The sequence below is a fragment of the Chanodichthys erythropterus genome, chromosome 1, assembly GCF_024489055.1.
Source record: "Chanodichthys erythropterus isolate Z2021 chromosome 1, ASM2448905v1, whole genome shotgun sequence".
Classification (NCBI taxonomy): Eukaryota; Metazoa; Chordata; class Actinopteri; order Cypriniformes; family Xenocyprididae; genus Chanodichthys; species Chanodichthys erythropterus.
In genome coordinates this window covers 34,702,326-34,726,508 of record NC_090221.1, presented here as the reverse complement: position 1 = coordinate 34,726,508, position 24,183 = coordinate 34,702,326, and the positions used below count along the sequence as shown (strand labels likewise).

The 24,183-nt window shown below is 40.0% G+C and overlaps 5 protein-coding genes across 5 annotated transcripts in view; all 5 read right to left on the bottom strand.

Moving 5' to 3' along the window:
- Nucleotides 1–4,297, bottom strand: part of LOC137023409 (protocadherin gamma-A11-like) — a 191,596-nt gene extending 187,299 nt beyond the window's left edge. The window contains exon 1 of the mRNA XM_067390788.1: nucleotides 1,889–4,297. Coding sequence (XP_067246889.1) covers nucleotides 1,889–4,264 — 2,376 coding nt within the window. The 5' untranslated portion in view covers nucleotides 4,265–4,297. The remainder of the gene's footprint in view (nucleotides 1–1,888) is intronic.
- Nucleotides 4,298–4,733: 436 nt separating this feature from the next.
- Nucleotides 4,734–8,717, bottom strand: LOC137035522 (protocadherin beta-15-like). Its single transcript, XM_067408943.1, has 2 exons — nucleotides 6,342–8,717; nucleotides 4,734–4,742 (listed from the first exon to the last, which is right to left on the bottom strand). The coding sequence occupies exons 1-2, from the start codon at nucleotides 8,715–8,717 to the stop codon at nucleotides 4,734–4,736; spliced, it is 2,385 nt and encodes a 794-aa protein (XP_067265044.1).
- Nucleotides 8,718–12,618: 3,901 nt separating this feature from the next.
- On the bottom strand, nucleotides 12,619–15,045 carry LOC137035469 (protocadherin gamma-A11-like). Its single transcript, XM_067408812.1, has one exon. The coding sequence runs from the start codon at nucleotides 15,043–15,045 to the stop codon at nucleotides 12,619–12,621; it is 2,427 nt and encodes an 808-aa protein (XP_067264913.1).
- Nucleotides 15,046–17,401: 2,356 nt separating this feature from the next.
- LOC137035406 (protocadherin gamma-A10-like) lies at nucleotides 17,402–19,913 on the bottom strand. Its single transcript, XM_067408688.1, has 2 exons — nucleotides 17,486–19,913; nucleotides 17,402–17,410 (listed from the first exon to the last, which is right to left on the bottom strand). Exons 1-2 carry the CDS (start codon nucleotides 19,859–19,861, stop codon nucleotides 17,402–17,404), a joined length of 2,385 nt encoding a protein of 794 aa, XP_067264789.1. The 5' UTR covers nucleotides 19,862–19,913.
- A 1,404-nt stretch (nucleotides 19,914–21,317) lies between these two features.
- Nucleotides 21,318–23,903, bottom strand: LOC137035346 (protocadherin gamma-A11-like). The gene is made up of 2 exons (XM_067408565.1): nucleotides 21,528–23,903; nucleotides 21,318–21,326 (listed from the first exon to the last, which is right to left on the bottom strand). Exons 1-2 carry the CDS (start codon nucleotides 23,901–23,903, stop codon nucleotides 21,318–21,320), a joined length of 2,385 nt encoding a protein of 794 aa, XP_067264666.1.
- Between the last annotated feature and the right edge of the window lie 280 nt (nucleotides 23,904–24,183).

Here is a 24,183-nt window from a genome sequence, read left to right as displayed (position 1 = left end):
AAACAAATACCCTAATAATTAAACATAAAACACATGAACAGACAGTACACTAAAATTGTTGCTACTGCACCAACTTATGATTATATGCAATAGTAAATAAATGGGTTTTAAGAAGAGATTTAAAATCATCGTATGTTGGTGCAGTTTTTATATGGAATGGCAAATTGCTCCAAAGCTGTGGAGCAACCACTGAAAATGCACGGTCTCCTTTCAATTTTAAAAGTGTCCTTGGAACAGTCAACTGTCAGCTACTAGTTGATCGAAATTCTCTGAATGTATTATGGTGAATTGAAAGAAGATCAGAAATATATAGAGGAGCCAGTCCATGCAAACCCTTATAAACAAACAATAATGTTTTTAACTGGGAGCCCGTGGAGAGAGATCAGCACTGGTGAAATATGTTCCCTCTTCCTTGTCAACAATCTAGCGGCAGCATTTTGAAAAAGCTGAAGACGTGACAATAGAGACTGTGAAACACCCTAGTACAATACTTTACAATAGTCTAATCTGGATGAAATAAAAGCATGGATCACAGACTCCATATCTTTGAATGATAATAATGAATTAATTTTAGCTATATTGTTTAGCCGATAAAAAAAAAAAAAAAAAAAAAAAAACTTCTGACCACAGCATTGATCTGTTTATCTAAAATGTCAAAGAAGAATCAAAAGTAACACCTAAATTTCAGATTACCAGATAGAGCTCCCAGTTTACTGGCAACGGCCTCTGTAGAAGCAGAGGGGCCAAAAATGAAGACTTCCGTCTTTGATTCATTAAACTGAAGGAAATTGGCAGACATGCATTGTTTAACATCTCTCAGACAATCAAACAAACACTGAAGGCTAGAACTTAACACTGAGTATCATCTGCGTAACAGTGGTATGAGACATTATACTTCCTATAAATAGTATGCAAAGGGAGCATGTATAAATAAAATAAAACAGGACCCAGAATTGAGCCCTGTGGAACCCCATACAAAACTGGTGCACGAGATGATGAATAATTGCCAGTCTCTACAGAAAATGTTTGATCCTTTAAATGTGAGATAAACCAATTTAAATCATGACCCTGAATCCCAATTTGCTGTAAACGATTTAAAAGAATGCCATGATCAAGGGTGTCAAATGCAGCGCTGAGATCCAGCAAAAATAAAACAGCAAAATTACCAGAATCGACAGTCAGCAATAAGTCATTCAATACTTTAAGCAATGCAGACTCTGTGCTGTACTGTAGTAAGAAACAAGACTGATATTTAACAAACAAATCATTTTGCTTGTTAAAGAGTGTTGGATCGAGATTTGGTTTTTTTTTTAGCACCGGCTGCACAATGGCATGTTTAAACTACAATTAATTATTGACATTAAACTAAGACTGATAGTGAAGTGTAGCTAGTAAAAGGCGAGGATGAACAACATCCAGTGAACAAAAGGTGGGCTTCATTGGTTGAAGAATTTGTACCGGGTAACTGAGACACTGGAGTAAATTCAGATAAATATGTTATATTGATGTGGGATGATGGAAGTCCAAAGAAGAAGAGGGAAAAATATATAATATATACCTTCAATTTTTTCCATAAAAAAACTTGTGAAAACTTTGACAAGCAGTAAGTGACGGATCAGGATATAGATTAGACAACGGATTTAGCACACTATTTATGGTATTAAACAATATTTTTTTGGACTGTGCGCGTTTTTATCTTTAAGATCCGGAAAATATTTTACTTTTGAGGTCTTAACAGCTTTTTGGTAATGAATCATACAATCTATAACACATTCATGGGACATTTATAAGAAAGCATTGCCAATGAAAGCAGTCATGTGGGGAAAAATACACTTTTTTACAATTTTAATCCACCAAATTATTTTTTTAAAGAAAGACTTAGTCCTACCTGAAATGAATCGCTCATTTCGGCATCAAGCCCTTCAAGATCATCCACAGCAGACTGAGTCTTTTTCAGAGTCAGGTCAGCAGTCAGTGTGCCCTCATTATAAGATCTGACGAACTTGAAGTCACTAGTGCGCGAGCCCGTGGTCAGGTACGCGTCATAATTGTAAGTGCTGCGGAGAGTTCCCGCGCCCTCCACCTCTGCGTAATTTGGAGGGAGATACGCGCTGGGAATGGCTACAGCTCCATCAAACAACAGTCTGGGCTTTCTCCTGCGACAAAACCTCACGGCCAGGATGATGATGATGAAGGTCAGGAAGAAAGTGGAAACGGACACCAGCGCGATGATCAAATAAAACGTCAGTTTGGAGCTGCTCTCGTCATGAGACATGTCTTTCAGTCCTGGAACTTCAGCCAAGTTATCTGATATGAGTAAATACAACGCGCACGTGGCTGAGAGAGAGGGCTGTCCGTTATCTCTCACGGACACAATAAGGTTCTGTTTCATGCTGTCAGATTCAGAAATGTCCCGCTGCGTCCTGATCTCCCCGCTGTGGACACCGATAGTGAAAAGTCCCGGATCAGTCGCTTTAATAATGTGATACGAGAGCCACGCGTTCTGGCCAGAATCCGCGTCCACGGAGATCACCTTGGAGACCAGGGAGCCCGCCTGCGCAGCTTTGGGCACCATCTCGGTCATGAAGGAGTTTCCCTCCGGAGAGGGGTATAATATCTGAGGGGAGTTGTCATTCTCATCCGATATGAAGACACTCACGCTCACGTTACTGCTCAGAGGAGGAGAACCGTTGTCTCTGGCTAACACGAGCACTTTGAAACTCTTCAGCTGTTCGTAATCAAACGACCTCACGGCATGAATGACCCCGGTGTCTCCGTTAATGGATAGAAAGGAGGACACCGGTGCGCCATTGACATCAGAGGACAACAGAGAATAAACTACAGTGCCATTCTGTCTCCAGTCCGGGTCTGTAGCTGATACTGAACAAATAGAGGAGCCCGGTTTGTTATTTTCTTGCACATGAGCTCTGTAATTGTGCTCCTGAAATACAGGTGGATTATCATTCACGTCAGCTACAGTCAAGTGAAGATTCTTAGTGGAAGATAAAGGCGGAGAGCCCTCATCAGTAGCAGTGATTGTAAGATTATAATCAGAGAGCAGCTCGCGGTCTAATTCACCTGTGGTCACCAGAGAATAGTAATTTTTGATTGAAGGAACGAGTTTAAATGGGACGTTCTGCTGAATGGAGCAGCGCACCTGTCCGTTATTCTCAGAGTCTCTGTCCTGAACATTAATGATGCCAACCTCTGTACCGGGTAACGCGTTCTCAGGAATGGAGATTTTAACAGATTTAGTCATTATTGTAGGAGAGTTATCATTGACATCAATAACATCTATTAATACTGTACAATGACTGGCTAATCCTTGACCGTCTTTGGCTTGAATTGGCAGTTCAATTAAACTCTCCTCCTCATAATCAATGAGTCCTGTTAGTTTAATCTCTCCAGACAACGAATCGAGAGAAAATATGTCCATGAGGCGTTCGGATAAATGACCAAATTCATAGGTCACTTCTCCATTCTGTCCCTCGTCAGCATCAGTAGCGCTCACTGTCACCACTACAGTATCTACAGGAGAATTTTCAGGCAGACTGACTTTATAGACGGCCTGACTAAAGACTGGAGCATTATCATTAGCATCCAGCACAGTGACGTGTATGGCTACAGTACCTGATCTCGGTGGAGTCCCGCCGTCTACCGCAGTGAGAATTAATGTCACCTCTTTCTGCTGCTCACGATCCAACTCTTTATTAAGAACTAGCTCGCCATATTTTCTTCCATTTGCACGCGTTAGGACACTAAGAAGAAAGTGTTCATTGTCCTGCAACACATAATTCTGCACTGAATTCATTCCAATATCCGCATCGTGGGCCTCATCTAGTAAATAACGAGATCCTTTATCCGCTGATTCCCGTATTTCGAATTTGATTAGACTTTGTTTGAACTGTGGTGAATTATCATTTATGTCCTCAATACTGAGAATGAAGTGATGCAGTTCTAAAGGATTTTCCAGCACGAGCTCCTGTTTAATAACACATGAAGCTTTCTTTCCACAAATCTCCTCTCTGTCGATTCTCTCCGCTACGGTCAGTTCTCCAGTATTCAGATTAATGTCACAGTATCGTTTTCTGTTGCCTTCCTTATCAATTCGCGCCTCTCGACTTTCTAGTTTGTCCACATCGAGCCCAAGATCCTTTGCTATATTTCCAATCACAGATCCGCGTTTCATCTCCTCCGGGAAAGAATAGCTCACGTCTCCATAAGCGGTGTGCGCCATCAGCACGAAGAACAAAAGACCAAACATCTCAACAGCAGAGCAGAATGCTTGAAAAGCCTAAGAAATTAAATCCACGAACACAACAATGCAAATGTAAAAAGAAAACATACATGTAAACCTAAATTTAGAAATGTAGACAGAAATACAGTATATGAGGCAGTCTCCGTCGACGATTTTCTATAATAAGGCGAGCTCAAAGTCCTGTGTATGACATCAGAATCAGGGTGGAGAGATGTGTACTGAACACACACATGGTTTCACAGGTGAACAGCGACACTGTGAGTTAAAACAAGAAACTGCATGATATTCATATCTCTGACAGGATTATGTGCTGAGAAGATTTAGGATCAAACCCACCCCCCAAAATCAAGACTAAATGTCGATGCAGCACCATTGACAGCAACAGTAAAACCTGCTCTGTTTTTTTAAATTCCAACATAATTGGCATTTAAAAATCGCTGACATTGGAACTCACTTTCCTTTAAAAAAACAAATTTCACGTAGCCTAAAGGAGAATTTGATAAGAAAAAAAACAACAAAAACAAAACAAACAAAAACGCAAACAGCAACATTTTATAATAGATTCGTTTACAAACATCCGCTGCATCCATATAGCACACAAAGGGATTTTAGACAAAACGATACAATGAGCTTGACAAAAATATTAGGCAACAGAAAGAGTCAGTTTTCACACATTCATTTAAAATGCCACCAACAGACAGGATAACTGTAAACTTTTTTAATAAAAAAAAAATGGCTAAAGTGACATAAAAAGAATGAAAAACATGATATATGACTTAGAATTGATCATACATCAGCAGGAAAATTTTAAAAACAAACAAACAAACAAACAAAAAAAGACTAGTTTAACTAAACTTTAGACTTTAAACTGAACCCACAAATGTTCGTTTGTCTAAAAGCACTTGAATGAGCCACACGATCTTGCTATTTTAAAGAGTCTGTTGTCAATGAAAGCAGTCAATTCAATTACATATACACATATAATCTGTAAACCCAGTCCGTAACTATTTATAAAGAAAGTATTCGTTAGTCCTTTTTGAATCACTCATGTCCGCATAATGTCCTTCAAGAACATAAATTTGACCAGTTTATAAAGAACACACATGTTCAAGACAATGCAAATGATTGAATCTAATTCATGGTCAATATAATAAACAAAGGGTGAGGACACTGCTCAACATCATCTGTTGTCTACAGCGAACTGTGATTTCACATCATGAACAGAGTGGAGAGAAACAATGTAAAGGCCAACGGTTTCACTTGTGAACTGCAATACAGAGTGCAATTATGAAACTCTAAAATCCCTGACAATAAATGGCAAGGATGTAACACTTTTGATGCACTTGAAATGACTTCACATTATTAAATGCCCTGCACAACCAAACATTCTCATATGATTTAAAGAGAACACGCTCGATTTTCAAGAGCTTCTATTCGTAAAAAAACACGACTGTATTCAGACAGACTCAGTAGAAATGGAAAAACTTCACCAGCCACAGACACTGCCTGTACAGCACCATGGACAGCGAATAGAAATATTCCCTTTATACTATAACTTACTACCTGAGTGAACCGAGTGAAAAAACAACAACATCAATATTTTTAAGTGCAATTCACACAACAGACAACACGAAAGGAAGGCAAAAAAATAAAGAAAAAATATATACCTAATTGCAACGACACATCACGAGTCTATTTTCAGACACTTAAATAATCTCAATTGATAATTAACATTTATGAAATCCCAATTAAACCAATTATTTCTGGAAGAATGTGTCCAATAACAAGTAGTTTCGCACAATCCGTCTCTTATTAACAACAACAACAACAACAACAACAAAATGGTATTGATCTGCGTGTACACGATGTGGGTCTATAGCGGGAGATATGAAATACTTGCGCAAACAGAAACATAAGCTGAAATTTAAAAATAAATTATTATTGAAATAGCAAATTTCAAACTAACCCACTACAAATATTACGTGAATGAGCAAAGCAATATGTTTCAAAAACAGAGCCTTTTGCCAAAGAAAAGTCAGCATAGAGCATAAATAAAAAACATAATTAAAAGTCTTAGTCCTACCTGAAACGAGTCGCTCATTTCTGCATCAAGTCCTTCGAGATCCTCCACAGCAGACTGAGTCTTTTTCAGAGTCAGGTCAGCAGTCAATGTGCCCTCATTATAAGATCTGACGAACTTGAAGTCACTAGTGCGCGAGCCCGTGGTCAGGTACGCGTCATAATTGTAAGTGCTGCGGAGAGTTCCCGCGCCCTCCACCTCTGCGTAATTTGGAGGGAGATACGCGCTGGGAATGGCTACAGCTCCATCAAACAACAGTCTGGGCTTTCTCCTGCGACAAAACCTCACGGCCAGGATGATGATGATGAAGGTCAGGAAGAAAGTGGAAACGGACACCAGCGCGATGATCAGATAAAACGTCAGTTTGGAGCTGCTCTCGTCATGAGACATGTCTTTCAGTTCTGGAACTTCAGCCAAGTTATCTGATATGAGTAAATACAACGCGCACGTGGCTGAGAGAGAGGGCTGTCCGTTATCTCTCACGGACACAATAAGGTTCTGTTTCATGCTGTCAGATTCAGAAATGTCCCGCTGCGTCCTGATCTCCCCGCTGTGGACACCGATAGTGAAAAGTCCCGGATCGGTCGCTTTAATAATGTGATACGAGAGCCACGCGTTCTGGCCAGAATCCGCGTCCACGGCGATCACCTTGGAGACCAGGGAGCCCGCCTGCGCAGCTTTGGGCACCATCTCGGTCATGAAGGAGTTTCCCTCCGGAGAGGGGTATAATATCTGAGGGGAGTTGTCATTCTCATCCGATATGAAGACACTCACGCTCACGTTACTGCTCAGAGGAGGAGAACCGTTGTCTCTGGCTAACACGAGCACTTTGAAACTCTTCAGCTGTTCGTAATCAAACGACCTCACGGCATGAATGACCCCGGTGTCTCCGTTAATGGATAGAAAGGAAGACACCGGTGCGCCATTGACATCAGAGGACAACAGAGAATAAACTACAGTGCCATTCTGTCTCCAGTCCGGGTCTGTAGCTGATACTGAACAAATAGAGGAGCCCGGTTTGTTATTTTCTTGCACATGAGCTCTGTAATTGTGCTCCTGAAATACAGGTGGATTATCATTCACGTCAGCTACAGTCAAGTGAAGATTCTTAGTGGAAGATAAAGGCGGAGAGCCCTCATCAGTAGCAGTGATTGTAAGATTATAATCAGAGAGCAGCTCGCGGTCTAATTCACCTGTGGTCACCAGAGAATAGTAATTTTTGATCGAAGGAACGAGTTTAAATGGGACGTTCTGCTGAATGGAGCAGCGCACCTGTCCGTTATTCTCAGAGTCTCTGTCCTGAACATTAATGATGCCAACCTCTGTACCGGGGAACGCGTTCTCAGGAACGGGACTGTTCAGAGAATTAATTACTATTATAGGAGCGTTATCATTGACATCAGTAATATCTATTAATACTGTACAATGACTGGCTAACCCTTGACCATCTTTGGCTTGAATTGGCAGTTCAATTAAACTCTCCTCCTCATAATCAATGAGTCCCTTTAGTTTAATCTCTCCAGACAATGAATTAAGGGAAAATATTTCCAGAAGGCGTTCCGATAAATGACCAAATTCATAGGTCACTTGTCCATTTTGTCCCTCGTCAGCATCAGTAGCGCTCACTGTCAGCACTACAGTATCTAGAGGAGAATTTTCAGGCAGACTGACTTTATAGACGGCCTGACTAAAGACTGGAGCATTATCATTAGCATCCAGCACAGTGACGTGTATGGCTACAGTACCTGATCTCGGTGGAGTCCCGCCGTCTACCGCAGTGAGAATTAATGTCACCTCTTTCTGCTGCTCACGATCCAACTCTTTATTAAGAACTAGCTCACCATATTTTCTTCCATTTGCACGCGTTAGGACACTGAGAAGAAAGTGTTCATTGTCCTGCAGCACATAATTCTGCACTGAATTCATTCCAATATCCGCATCGTGGGCCTCATCTAATAAATAACGAGATCCTTTGACCGCTGATTCCTGTATTTCGAATTTTATTATACCTTGTTTGAACTGTGGTGAATTATCATTTATGTCTTCAATATTTAGAATGAAGCGATGCAGTTCGAGAGGACTTTCAAGAACAAATTCCTGATTTATGACACATGAAGCTTTCTTTCCACAAATCTCCTCTCTGTCGATTCTCTCCGCTACGGTCAGTTCTCCAGTATTCAGATTAATGTCACAGTATCGTTTTCTGTTACCTTCAGTATCAATACGAGCCTTACGAGATGACAGTCTGTTCACATCGAGCCCGATATCCTTTGCTATATTTCCAATCACAGATCCGCGTTTCATCTCCTCCGGGAAAGAATAGCTCACGTCTCCATAAGCGGTGTGCGCCATCAGCACGAAGAACAAAAGACCAAACATCTCGACAGCAATTAAGAGCGTTTAAAATGCGTCAGAAATTGATTAGAAATTAAATGCAGAAATACAACAAAGTAGCATGTAAAAGAAACATAAGTGTAAAAATAAATCCAATGTCTGAAATAGTCCTTCGATCACCGTCGACGATTTTCTATAACGAGACGAGCTTGAAGCCCTGTGTATGACATCAGAAGCAGGGTGGAGAGATGTGTGCTGAACACACGCATGGTTTTGCAGGTGAACAGCGACACCGTGAGTTAAAATAAGAAACTGCATGACATTAATTTCTCTCACAGAATGAAGTGTTATAACATACAAAGAACGGGCATAGTGTTGTTTAGCAATTATATACTCATTTTATTATATAATTGTTTAGCAAAAAAAAAAAAAAAAAAAAAAAAAACAGCAACATTTTCTGATGTGGGAGAGATAAATATAATCATAGTGTGCTATATAATAATAATAATAATAATAATAATAATAATAATAATAATAATAAAAGCTATCCAGGGATTGAGAGTTACAAATATGTAAGAGCAATACAATCAAACTCTAAGAGTAAATGGCAGTGCAGCACCATGGACAGCGACAGGGATAAAATACTTCACTTAACGGAATATTCGTGAAAACGAGATGAATACGAGATGAATTCCCTTCATCGCTATATTAAAAGACATGAAGAGAAACGAAAGGCTGTTTATATTTATCACAAATTTACGGAGCCCCTTAAGGGACATGGTGGTAGAAAAAAAATGGGAAGGAAGGAAATTTTACGTGGTGGTGGAAAAAAAATTTGGGATGGGAGGAATTTTTTTTTTTTTTTTTCCAAATCTTTTGCGTTCCCTCGCAAATATGTTTTGCTTTCCCTCGCAAAGATGTTTTGCGTTCCTACGCAACTTTTGCACGCAAATAATTCGCGGCTCATAGAGTTTGAACTTGTTGGACTCAAAAATGAAGAAATGCAGTCAGTGCTTATGTCAAGCAATTCAGTTGGCAATATATTCACAGATTCGAGCTTCCCGGATTAATAACTCGTGAGCTAAACGTTGTTAAAACACAAATGCAGCTACTTCCAATCATAGTAACCTAGACAACAAGCTACAACAACCCAATTTTCCTCAAATGTGTTTTATAATAAATTGGTCTCTATGAGCAGGCGGCGGAGATACATGCCTAAAGGGACCGTCTGAAAAGTGCAAATCTATGCAAACTCTAATCAAACTCTATGAGCCGCGCATTATTTGCGTGCATTATTAACGTATGTTACTAACTGAAACACTACTGCCAGCCAGCGGGACATTAAAGACGAAGTGTTTGTCCGAGCTCACAGCAAGGGAACGATTATAACTTTGCGAGGGAACGCAAACATCTTTGCGTGGGAACGCAAAACATCTTTGCGAGAGAACGCAAAAGATTTGAGAAAAAAAAAAAAAAAAAAAAAATTCCTCCCATCCCAAATTTTTTTCCACCACCACGTAACATTTTTAGGGGCTCCGTACATTTATTCCTGTTCATGTTGTGAGAAATAAAGTGCAGAGGTGTTGTGTGCACTGTGTGAACATGATGGTTATTGTAGTTCTAGACTAAATGTGAAGTTGCATTTACTCATCTCACTTGCATGAAAACATTCAGTATTCCTCAAAATGAATAAAAATAGTGAAATGCAATCTCAAAATGTTACACAAACCTATAATAATTAACTATATTAAATTAAACAAATATATTTTATGTATTTAATCCACTTTATTAACCAATGTCTTTGCTGTGGACCTTCAGTTATCCAATTCAACCATACTAACAAGCAAATATTTCTTGAGAGTATATTTACAAATAAGAGTGTTTAACTTTCTTCTCCTGTGTCATATTCTTCTTTAATCCAGAATGGCAGCACAGCTGAAAGGTTTGTTTGAGCTGCACCCTCTACTGTACAAGTGTAAATATGCCTTTCCTTCAGCCTGAGGCTTATTCATTTCACAGTTGGTGTGAAAGGGCCTTTATATTTGCCAAAAATAGAACTTTTTTTGTTGTTATTAAAAAACAAACAAACAAACAAGCAAGCCCAGCCCAGGTGAGAAACAGTGATGCAAAAGTAATGTAACGCATTACTTTTCATAAAAAGTAACTAACACAATTAGTTAATATTTTAGGGAGTAACGCAATATTGTTATGCATTACTTTTAAAAGTAACTTCCCCAATACTGTCCTTGGAACAGTCAACTGTCAGCTACTAGTTGATCGAAGTTCTCTGGATGTATTATGGTGAAATGAAAGAAGATCAGAAATATATAGAGGAGCCAGTCCATGCAAACCCTTATAAACAAACAATAATGTTTTTAACTGGGAGCCCGTGGAGAGAGATTAGCACTGGTGAAATATGTTCCCTCTTCCTTGTCAACAATCTCGCGGCAGCATTTTGAACAAGCTTAAGACGTGACAATAGAGACTGTAAAACATCCTAGTACAATACTTTACAATAGTCTAATTTGGATGAAAGAAAAGCATGGATCACAGACTCCATATCTTTGGATGATAATAATGACTTAATTTTAGCTATATTCTTTAGCTGATAAAAACAACTTCTGACCACAGCATTGATCTGTTTATCCAAAATGTCAAAGCAGAATCAAAAGTAACACCTAAATTTCAGATTACCAGAGAGAGCTCCCAGTTTACTGGCAACAGCCTCTGTAGAAGCAGATGGGCCAAAAATGAAGACTTCCATCTTTGATTCATTAAACTGAAGGAAGTTGGCAGACATGCATTGTTTAACATCTCTCAGACAATCAAACAAACACTGCAGACTAGAAACATCCTTTGGATGTAAGGGAACATAACACTGAGTATCATCTGTGTAACAGTGGTATGAGACATTATACTTCCTATAAATAGTATACAAAGGGAGCATGTATAAAGAAAATAAAACAGGACCCAGAATTGAGCCCTGTGGAACCCCATACAAAACTGGTGCACGAGATGATGAATAATTGCCAGTCTCTACAGAAAATGTTTGATCCTTTAAATGTGAGATAAACCAATTTAAATCATGACCCTGAATCCCAATTTTCTGTAAAAGATTTAAAAGAGTGTCATGATCAAGGGTGTCAAATGCAGCGCTGAGATCCAGCAAAATTAAAACAGCACAATTACCAGAATCGACAGTCAGCAATAAGTCATTTAATACTTTAAGCAATGCAGACTCTGTGCTGTGGTCTGAAACCAGACTGATATTTATCAAAAATAGTATTTTCCTGTAAGGATGAAGAAAGCTGATTAAACACAACCTTCTCCAGAACTTTTGATACAAACGGCAATTTAGAGATGGGACAATAATCATTCAGAAGTGTTGGATCGAGATTTTTTTTTTTTTTTTTTTTCAGCAGCGGCTGCTCAATGGCATGTTTAAAATAAGATGACACCATACCATTGGTTAAACTACTATTAATTATTGACAATAAACTACCACTGAAAGTGTCAAGTGTAGCTAGTAAAAGGCGAGGAACAACATCCAATGAATAAAAGGTGGGCTTCATTGGTTGAAGAATTTGTACCAGGTAACTGAGACATTGGAATAAATTCAGATAAATATGTTACTATTGATGTGTGCTGATGGAAGTCCAAAGAAGAAGAGGGAAAAATACATGATCTTATATCTTCAATTTTGTCCATAAAAAACTTGAGGAAATTTTCACAAGCAGTAAGTGACGGATCAGGATATAGATTAGATATCGGATTTAGCACACTATTTATGGTATTAAATAATATTTTTGGACTGTGCGCATTTTTAGCTTTAAGATCCGACAAATATTTTACTTTTGCTGTCTTAACAGCTTTTTGGTAATGAATCATACACAAACACATTCATATGACATTTATAAGAAAACATTGCCAATGAAATCAGTCAAGTTTACAATTTTAATCCACCAAAGTATTCTTTTAAAGAAAGACTTACTCCTACCTGAAACGAGTCGTTCATTTCTGCATCAAGTCCTTCAAGATCATCCACAGCAGACTGAGTCTTTTTCAGAGTCAGGTCAGCAGTCAGTGTGCCCTCATTATAAGATCTGACGAACTTGAAGTCACTAGTGCGCGAGCCCGTGGTCAGGTACGCGTCATAATTGTAAGTGCTGCGGAGAGTTCCCGCGCCCTCCACCTCTGCGTAATTTGGAGGAAGATACGCGCTGGGAATGGCTACAGCTCCATCAAACAACAGTCTGGGCTTTCTCCTGCGACAAAACCTCACGGCCAGGATGATGATGATGAAGGTCAGGAAGAAAGTGGAAACGGACACCAGCGCGATGATCAAATAAAACGTCAGTTTGGAGCTGCTCTCGTCATGAGACATGTCTTTCAGTTCTGGAACTTCAGCCAAGTTATCTGATATGAGTAAATACAACGCGCACGTGGCTGAGAGAGAGGGCTGTCCGTTATCTCTCACGGACACAATAAGGTTCTGTTTCATGCTGTCAGATTCAGAAATGTCCCGCTGCGTCCTGATCTCCCCGCTGTGGACACCGATAGTGAAAAGTCCCGGATCAGTCGCTTTAATAATGTGATACGAGAGCCACGCGTTCTGGCCAGAATCCGCGTCCACGGCGATCACCTTGGAGACCAGGGAGCCCGCCTGAGCAGCTTTGGGCACCATCTCGGTCATGAAGGAGTTTCCCTCCGGAGAGGGGTATAATATCTGAGGGGAGTTGTCATTCTCATCCGATATGAAGACACTCACGCTCACGTTACTGCTCAGAGGAGGAGAACCGTTGTCTCTGGCTAACACGAGCACTTTGAAACTCTTCAGCTGTTCGTAATCAAACGATCTCACGGCATGAATGACCCCGGTGTCTCCGTTAATGGATAGAAAGGAGGACACCGGTGCGCCATTGACATCAGAGGACAACAGAGAATAAACTACAGTGCCATTCTGTCTCCAGTCCGGGTCTGTAGCTGATACTGAACAAATAGAGGAGCCCGGTTTGTTATTTTCTTGCACATGAGCTCTGTAATTGTGCTCCTGAAATACAGGTGGATTATCATTCACGTCAGCTACAGTCAAGTGAAGATTCTTAGTGGAAGATAAAGGCGGAGAGCCCTCATCAGTAGCAGTGATTGTAAGATTATAATCAGAGAGCAGCTCGCGGTCTAATTCACCTGTGGTCACCAGAGAATAGTAATTTTTGATTGAAGGAACGAGTTTAAATGGGACGTTCTGCTGAATGGAGCAGCGCACCTGTCCGTTATTCTCAGAGTCTCTGTCCTGAACATTAATGATGCCAACTTCTGTACCGGGGAACGCGTTCTCGGGAATGGGACTGCTTAGAGATTGAATTACTATAACTGGTGCATTGTCATTAATATCTGTGACATCTATAAAAACTTTTGTGATGGTGGAAAGGCCATAATCATCCTTTCCTTCAACAATAATTTCATATCTTACCTCATCCTCAAAATCGACAGATCCTACCAGCTTAATTTCTCCAGTTTTGTCATCTAATGAAAATATTTGTTTTGCTGTTTCAGTTAAATGACCAAACTCATATGTCACCTCTCCATTTTGTCCCTCATCAGCATCAGTAGCGCTCACTGTCAGCACTACAGTATCTAGAGGAGAATTTTCAGGCAGACTGACTTTATAGACGGCCTGACTAAAGACTGGAGCATTATCATTAGCATCCAGCACAGTGACGTGTATGGCTACAGTACCTGATCTCGGTGGAGTCCCGCCGTCTACCGCAGTGAGAATTAATGTCACTTCCTTCTCTCGTTCGCGATCCAATTCTTTTTCTAAAACTAACTCAATATTTTTTACACCTTCAGTTTCAGAATTAACAGAAAGCACAAAATTATCATTCCTCTGCAATGTGTAGCTTTGCACAGAATTTTGTCCTATATCTGGATCACGCGCTTCATTCACTCTAAAGCGCGCTCCTTTATCTGCAGATTCACTAATATCAAGCTTGACAAAATCTTTAGAGAACACGGGAGAATTGTCGTTTATATCTACAATTTGGAGATTAACACGATGCAATTCCAATGGATATTCTAGAACAAATTCAAAATGTAAATAGCACGTCAGTTTTTCTCTACAAAGTCCCTCTCTGTCGATTCTCTCCGCTACGGTCAGTTCTCCAGTATTCAGATTAATGTCACAGTATCGTTTTCTGTTACCTTCAGTATCAATACGAGCCTTACGAGATGACAGTCTGTTCACATCGAGCCCGAGATCCTTTGCTATATTTCCAATCACAGATCCGCGTTTCATCTCCTCCGGGAAAGAATAGCTCACGTCTCCATAAGCGGTGTGCGCCATCAGCACGAAGAACAAAAGACCAAACATCTCGACAGCAGAGCAGAACCAGTCAAATTCCCAATAAACTAGTCAGAAATTTTCTCCAGATAAACAACAAATATGTAAAAAGAAAACTCAAAATGATGAATGTTTAGACAAGTAGACTGATTGCCTGATATATAGTCCTTCTGTCACTGTAGACGATTTTCTATAACGAGACGAGCTTGAAACTGTGTATGACATCAGAATCAGGGTGGAGAGAGGTGTACTGAACACACACATGGTTTTGCAGGTGAACAGCGACACTGTGAGTTAAAATAAGAAACTGCACAACATCTCTGACATCTCTGATCTCATACAAAGAACAGGCGTTGCATACTTATTTAACAACTTTACACTTATTTTATTGTTATGTAATTGTTTAGCAAAGAAAAAGCCAACAGCAACATTCTCTGAAGAGGAAGAGATAAACGCAATCCCAGTATTATTAAAAACAAACAAACAAAAGCATCGGAGGGATAGAGAGCTCCAAATTTGTAAGAGCAAAATAAGCAATGGCTCCTAAACACCACCATAACAAGGAACAGCAATGTATGGTAAGGGATTTACAAGATTTACAAGACATTACTTTTGCAAATAATTTCAACAGCATTAAAAATAAATATATTTTGATACGAAAATTCAAATATTTATCTTTTAATATATTATCTGCATTTACATTGCTTAGTGCACAGATCCTTTTGTCCAGTCCATTGCTATGATTATTATCACTATGCAGAGGTGTAAATACCTGAAAACCATACTTGAGTAAAAGTACAGATACCTTACAGCGAAAATGACTCCATTACAAGTTACAAGTAACCAATTCCAAAACAACTTGAGTAAAAGTCTTAGCCCCGGTTTCACAGATGGGGCTTAGCCTAAACCAGGATTAAGCCTTAGTTCAATTAGGATATTTGAGTAGCTTTTAAAAACATACAATAGAAAAAAAGAAGAAAAAAAAAAACATTATTGGTGTGCACCTTGAGACAAAACAATGGCAGTGACATATTTATAATATGTCAGTACAAGTTTCTTTCAGTTAAAACAACTCAAACATGCACTTTAGTCTAGGACTAGCTTAAGTCTTGTCTGTGAAACTGGGGGTTAGAGTATCTGATTTTAACAGTACTTAAGTATTTTACTCATACTAAATATAGGTTCAAAGTTGCTCTAGTCTTCACGCCAGTGAAAATAAGAAACAATTGATTTGTAAGATGAGAAATCAAGTTTATTTTCTAAAATCAAAATAAAACTGAACACCTCAATGTTGCAATAAATCAAGGTCAACACAACAGCCTCTTAAACGTCTACAAATTCTCAAGTCTCAGTTAAGCTCAAGTGCACAAAAAATGCCATAAGTAAACCAATATCCTTCAAAAAGGACTTGTCAATATAGTGGATAAATAAAATAATGTTAAGTAAAATTAAATAGTCAAAGTCTACTTGCACTGCATGTGCTGGTTTCAGCCTCATCACCGGCTGCAGCCATGACCTCATCTCATAAATCAAAAACCTGCGATTCAGAAACAACCTGCTAATGCACTTGCATTTAGGTAAAGTAGCCTTGTTGACACGTTTGGGTGAGTAAAGGAAAAACACACAAGATATAGTACCTTCAGTGCCCTAAGATTGCGATATCGCTTCTTTATAGCAGAAACAAACTGCTGCAGAAAAAGTTAGGTGCCATAAAAAATGTAATGTGTAACTGCATCACAAAAGTACTGGAGTAAAACATACAGAAAGTAGAGAGTAAAAGTTGTAGTGAGTAGATTCTGGCGAACTTAAATATATCTGATTGGCCATTGCATTCAAGAGATCAACAGATATGTCCGTGATTGAATACACTGCTCACCACTGTAAAAATAAGTTGTAAATATAAAACATTTGAGGCTCTCCAAAGCGCAAAAACAAATATGCACTGTAGCGCTTGCCAGATCTGTTTCTATAATATGCTATTATTACAGTATCAACTGAGGGTGCTGTTACTGTTTTCTTAGCACCCTGTAGAGCCAACTGCATAAAACAAGACATGAGAGAAACGAAAAACTGCTTAAATATCAACATTTTATCACAAACTCAGCACACCCTTGCAACATTTAAAAGGGTTCCTAACAAATTTTGTGGCTTTGAACCCAAAATGGCAGTTAGGGCAAATAATAATTAATAAATAAATAAATAAATAAAACCAAATGACATAAAACTACTCAAACTAGACCAGAAAGAAATTTGTAAAAGATCACGTAATTCAGCTACTTTAACTGACCCTAGAAGATTGTCTACAATAAAGCATTTGAAAGAGCCACGTGATCTGCCAAGAAAAAAGAAAGAAAGAAAAAAATAAAATAAAACATTGCCAATGAAATCAGTCAAGCTGAAAAAAATAAATAAATACACATTTAAACAATTTAAATCCACCAAATCATTTTAAAGAAAGAATTAGTCCTACCTGAAACGAGTCGCTCATTTCCGCTTCAAGCCCTTCAAGATCATCCACAGCAGACTGAGTCTTTTTCAGAGTCAGGTCAGCAGTCAGTGTGCCCTCATTATAAGATCTGACGAACTTGAAGTCACTAGTGCGCGAGCCCGTGGTCAGGTACGCGTCATAATTGTAAGTGCTGCGGAGAGTTCCCGCGCCCTCCACCTCTGCGTAATTTGGAGGGAGATACGCGCTGGGAATGGCTACAGCTCCATCAAACAACAGTCTGGGCTTTCTCCTGCGACAAAACCTCACGGCCAGGATGATGATGATGAAGGTCAGGAAGAAAGTGGAAACGGACACCAGCGCGATGATCAAATAAAACGTCAGTTTGGAGCTGCTCTCGTCATGAGACATGTCTTTCAGTTCTGGAACTTCAGCCAAGTTATCTGATATGAGTAAATACAACGCGCACGTGGCTGAGAGAGAGGGCTGTCCGTTATCTCTCACGGACACAATAAGGTTCTGTTTCATGCTGTCAGATTCAGAAATGTCCCGCTGCGTCCTGATCTCCCCGCTGTGGACACCGATAGTGAAAAGTCCCGGATCAGTGGCTTTAATAATGTGATACGAGAGCCACGCGTTCTGGCCAGAATCCGCGTCCACGGAGATCACCTTGGAGACCAGAGAGCCCGCCTGAGCAGCTTTGGGCACCATCTCGGTCATGAAGGAGTTTCCCTCCGGAGAGGGGTATAATATCTGAGGGGAGTTGTCATTCTCATCCGATATGAAGACACTCACGCTCACGTTACTGCTCAGAGGAGGAGAACCGTTGTCTCTGGCTAACACGAGCACTTTGAAACTCTTCAGCTGTTCGTAATCAAACGATCTCACGGCATGAATGACCCCGGTGTCTCCGTTAATGGATAGAAAGGAGGACACCGGTGCGCCATTGACATCAGAGGACAACAGAGAATAAACTACAGTGCCATTCTGTCTCCAGTCCGGGTCTGTAGCTGATACTGAACAAATAGAGGAGCCCGGTTTGTTATTTTCTTGCACATGAGCTCTGTAATTGTGCTCCTGAAATACAGGTGGATTATCATTGACGTCAGCTACAGTCAAGTGAAGATTCTTAGTGGAAGATAAAGGCGGAGAGCCCTCATCAGTAGCAGTGATTGTAAGATTATAATCAGAGAGCAGCTCGCGGTCTAATTCACCTGTGGTCACCAGAGAATAGTAATTTTTGATCGAAGGAACGAGTTTAAATGGGACGTTCTGCTGAATGGAGCAGCGCACCTGTCCGTTATTCTCAGAGTCTCTGTCCTGAACATTAATGATGCCAACCTCTGTACCGGGGAACGCGTTCTCAGGAATCAATATTTTGACAGATTTAGTCATTATTGTAGGAGAGTTATCATTGACATCAGTAACGTGTATTAATACAGTGGATCGACCTGCTAATCCTTGACCGTCTTTGGCTTGAATCGGTAGTTCAATTAAACTCTCCTCCTCATAATCTACGATACCTGTTAGTTTAAGCTCACCAGACACAGCATCGAAAAAAAATATTTCCAAAAGACTTTCTGGTAAATGACCAAATTCATAGGTCACTTGTCCATTTTGTCCCTCGTCAGCATCAGTAGCGCTCACTGTCAGCACTACAGTATCTACAGGAGAATTTTCAGGCAGACTGACTTTATAGACGGCCTGACTAAAGACTGGAGCATTATCATTAGCATCCAGCACAGTGACGTGTATGGCTACAGTACCTGATCTCGGTGGAGTCCCGCCGTCTACCGCAGTGAGAATTAATGTCACCTCTTTCTGCTGCTCACGATCTAACTCTTTATTAAGAACTAGCTCGCCATATTTTCCTCCATTTACACTGGTAAGAACACTTAAGATAAAATAGTCATTGTTTTCCAATGTATATGACTGCACCGAATTCATACCAATGTCCGCATCGTGGGCCTCATCTAATATGTAACGAGATCCTTTGTCCGCTGATTCCTGAATTTCGAGTTTGATCGTACTTTGTTTGAACTGTGGTAAATTGTCATTGATATCCTGAATATTAAGAATAAATCGATGCAGCTCTAAAGGATTTTCCAGCACGAGCTCCTGTTTAATAACACATGAAGCTTTTTTTCCACAAAGTCCCTCTCTGTCGATTCTCTCCGCTACGGTCAGTTCTCCAGTATTCAGATTAATGACACAGTATCGTTTTCTGTTACCTTCAGTATCAATACGTGCATCACGACTTGACAGTCTGTTCACATCGAGCCCGAGATCCTTTGCTATATTTCCAATCACAGATCCGCGTTTCATCTCCTCCGGGAAAGAATAGCTCACGTCTCCATAAGCGGTGTGCGCCATCAGCACGAAGAACAAAAGACCAAACATCTCGACAGCAAAGCAGAACCTTTTGAATTCTTAAGAAACTGAACAAAAATAAATCAAGATATAGAACAAATAATATTTAAAATACGAAATGAACAAATTCGGGAAAAATAGACTGATTGCCAGACATATAGTCCTTCTGTCACTGTAGACGATTTTCTATAACGAGACGAGTTTGAAGCCCTGTGTATGACATCAGAATCAGGGTGGAGAGATGTGTACTGAACACACACACGGTTTTGCAGGTGAACAGCGACACTGTGAGTTAAAATGAGAAATTGCATTAATATCTCTGACAGAATTAAGTGTTAGAACATACGAAGACTGGCCGCTGTATACTTATTTAACAACTGCTTATTGTATTGTTATATAATTGTTTAACAAAGCAAGAGCCAACATCAACATTCTCTGAAGAGGGAGAGATAAACATAAGCATAGTGTGTATTAAAAAAAAAAAAAAAAAAAAAAAAAAAAAAATGGAGGGACTGAGAACTACGAGCAAAATACTCAAACACTAAGAGTAAATGCCAGTGCAGCACCATAGACAGCGACAGAGAAAACCTGACCTATGCTATTTCCAATCAGACTAAAATTACGTTTAAAATACTTTCTTCAACGGAATATTGCTGACAATAGGCTGCAGAATGGTGATCTAGTAAAATGCAGATGTAACGTGTAAGCAATGGCTCCTAAACACCACCATAACAAAAATAGCAATGCATAGTCGTAGTGAGAGATATTTACAAGATTACAATAACTTTTACACAATTGTAATAGATATTCAATAATATTTTGATTACGAAATTTGAAATATTTATATTAACCTATTCGTCTTCCTTTACATTAATGCACATCTTATTTGACATACCGTATTTTGTCCAGTTCATGTGGTTATCACTTTCACTCATTGCAATGTCTAGAGTGAATCCAGCTTTTGTGGATGTCACTTCCGAAACTTTGCAGCGTGTATGAGCCCATTGGTCTTCTTAGCAGCATAAAAATGTAAACTTTTATTCTACACTGCACAGTGAATCTCTTGTATATATTGTGTCCAGACGTTGTATGTTGTGAGAGAATTAGCTAGCATGAAAAAAAACAAAAAAAAAAAACAAAAAAAAAAACCTTTTGACGCTCTCCAGAGCGCAAAAACAAATACTCACTAACGTCACGTGTAATAATAACATATTTGCGAAACATTTTTCAACTGAGGGTGCTGATGCTGTTTTCATTTAAAGGAACTTAGCATCCTCTAGCACCCTGTAGAACCAGGCCTAACTGACATCCGTAATTAATTCCCTATAAACTAACTGCATTTAAAGAAGACATAAGTGAAATGTAAAACTGCTTAAAATAACATTTTATCACAAACTCAACACGTGTCACCTTGAAAAAGATTACTGGCAAAAAACTTTTACCACTTTGAACCAAAACTGTGTGAATCGTTCCACATGATTTACAATTACTTATACTAGACCAGAAAAAAAGTGTAGAAAGATCACTTAATGCAGCGACATTTCTGACTTCAAACAGACCCTCAAAAGTGTCTACAATAAAACAAAGTTGAAAGAGCCACATGACCTGCCAAGAACAGAAAACATTGCCAATGAAAGTACTAAAGTTTAAAAAAATAAATCCACACAATTATTTATAAAGAAAGACATAGTCCTACCTGAAACGAGTCGCTCATTTCTGCATCAAGTCCTTCAAGATCATCCACAGCAGACTGAGTCTTTTTCAGAGTCAGGTCAGCAGTCAGTGTGCCCTCATTATAAGATCTGACGAACTTGAAGTCACTAGTGCGCGAGCCCGTGGTCAGGTACGCGTCATAATTGTAAGTGCTGCGGAGAGTTCCCGCGCCCTCCACCTCTGCGTAATTTGGAGGGAGATACGCGCTGGGAATGGCTACAGCTCCATCAAACAACAGTCTGGGCTTTCTCCTGCGACAAAACCTCACGGCCAGGATGATGATGATGAAGGTCAGGAAGAAAGTGGAAACGGACACCAGCGCGATGATCAGATAAAACATCAGTTTGGAGCTGCTCTCGTCATGAGACATGTCTTTCAGTTCTGGAACTTCAGCCAAGTTATCTGATATGAGTAAATACAACGCGCACGTGGCTGAGAGAGAGGGCTGTCCGTTATCTCTCACGGACACAATAAGGTTCTGTTTCATGCTGTCAGATTCAGAAATGTCCCGCTGCGTCCTGATCTCCCCGCTGTGGACACCGATAGTGAAAAGTCCCGGATCAGTGGCTTTAATAATGTGATACGAGAGCCACGCGTTCTGGCCAGAATCCGCGTCCACGGAGATCACCTTGGAGACCAGAGAGCCCGCCTGAGCAGCTTTGGGCACCATCTCGGTCATGAAGGAGTTTCCCTCCGGAGAGGGGTATAATATCTGAGGGGAGTTGTCATTCTCATCCGATATGAAGACACTCACGCTCACGTTACTGCTCAGAGGAGGAGAACCGTTGTCTCTGGCTAACACGAGCACTTTGAAACTCTTCAGCTGTTCGTAATCAAACGACCTCACGGCATGAATGACCCCGGTGTCTCCGTTAATGGATAGAAAGGAGGACACCGGTGCGCCATTGACATCAGAGGACAACAGAGAATAAACTACAGTGCCATTCTGTCTCCAGTCCGGGTCTGTAGCTGATACTGAACAAATAGAGGAGCCCGGTTTGTTATTTTCTTGCACATGAGCTCTGTAATTGTGCTCCTGAAATACAGGTGGATTATCATTGACGTCAGCTACAGTCAAGTGAAGATTCTTAGTGGAAGATAAAGGCGGAGAGCCCTCATCAGTAGCAGTGATTGTAAGATTATAATCAGAGAGCAGCTCGCGGTCTAATTCACCTGTGGTCACCAGAGAATAGTAATTTTTGATCGAAGGAACGAGTTTAAATGGGACGTTCTGCTGAATGGAGCAGCGCACCTGTCCGTTATTCTCAGAGTCTCTGTCCTGAACATTAATGATGCCAACCTCTGTACCGGGGAACGCGTTCTCGGGAACGGGACTATTCAATGACTTAATCACTATAATGGGAGAATTGTCGTTAACATCTGTAATTTCTATAATAACTTTAGTGTCAGAAGAAAGACCAGAGCCATCCTTTCCCTCAATGAGCATTTCAAATTGGACCTCCTCCTCATAATCAATTTGACCTTTAACTTTAATCTCTCCACTATTCTCATTAAGATCAAATAATTCTTTTGCATTTCCCGAAATACGACTGAACTCATATGTCACTTCTCCATTTTGTCCCTCGTCAGCATCAGTAGCGCTCACTGTCAGCACTACAGTATCTAGAGGAGAATTTTCAGGCAGACTGACTTTATAGACGGCCTGACTAAAGACTGGAGCATTATCATTAGCATCCAGCACAGTGACGTGTATGGCTACAGTACCTGATCTCGGTGGAGTCCCGCCGTCTACCGCAGTGAGAATTAATGTCACCTCTTTCTGCTGCTCACGATCCAACTCTTTGTCTAAAACTAACTCAACATTTTTGCCACCATCCGCCTTTGTATTAACAGACAAAAGAAAATGGTTATTCTTTTCAATGGAATAGCTTTGTACTGCGTTCTTTCCTATGTCAGCATCATGAGCCTCATTCACGCGGAACCGAGCGCCTTTATCAGCACTCTCGCTTATCTCAAGCTTTATCGTATCTTTAGGAAATGTTGGCGTGTTATCATTAATATCTTGTATTTGAACAGTGACACGATGTATCTCCAGCGGGTGTTCTAGAACTAATTCGAAATTGAGAGCACATGACGTTTTTTCATTACAAAGTCCCTCTCTGTCGATTCTCTCCGCTACGGTCAGTTCTCCAGTATTCAGATTAATGTCACAGTATCGTTTTCTGTTACCTTCAGTATCAATGCGAGCCTTACGAGATGACAGTCTGTTCACATCGAGTCCGAGATCCTTTGCTATATTTCCAATCACAGATCCGCGTTTCATCTCCTCCGGGAAAGAATAGCTCACGTCTCCATAAGCGGTGTGCGCCATCAGCACGAAGAACAAAAGACCAAACATCTCGACAGCAGCACCGATGCCTCTGAAATCCACAAGGGGAAAAAAAGCTTGTTATAAAATCTATGTGTTTAGAAAATTATATAGTAATAATAGTAATAAAAATACAGATTAGACAGTCAATGTCGATTCTGTTTTCGATGTGAGCTGTGTAAGCCCTGAACAATGACATCAGGAACAGGGTGGAGTAAAGTATAATATGACATGAAATGATTTTACTGGTGAACAGCGACACTATGTGTTAAACTGAGAAACTGCATAACATTCACAACTTAAACAGCAT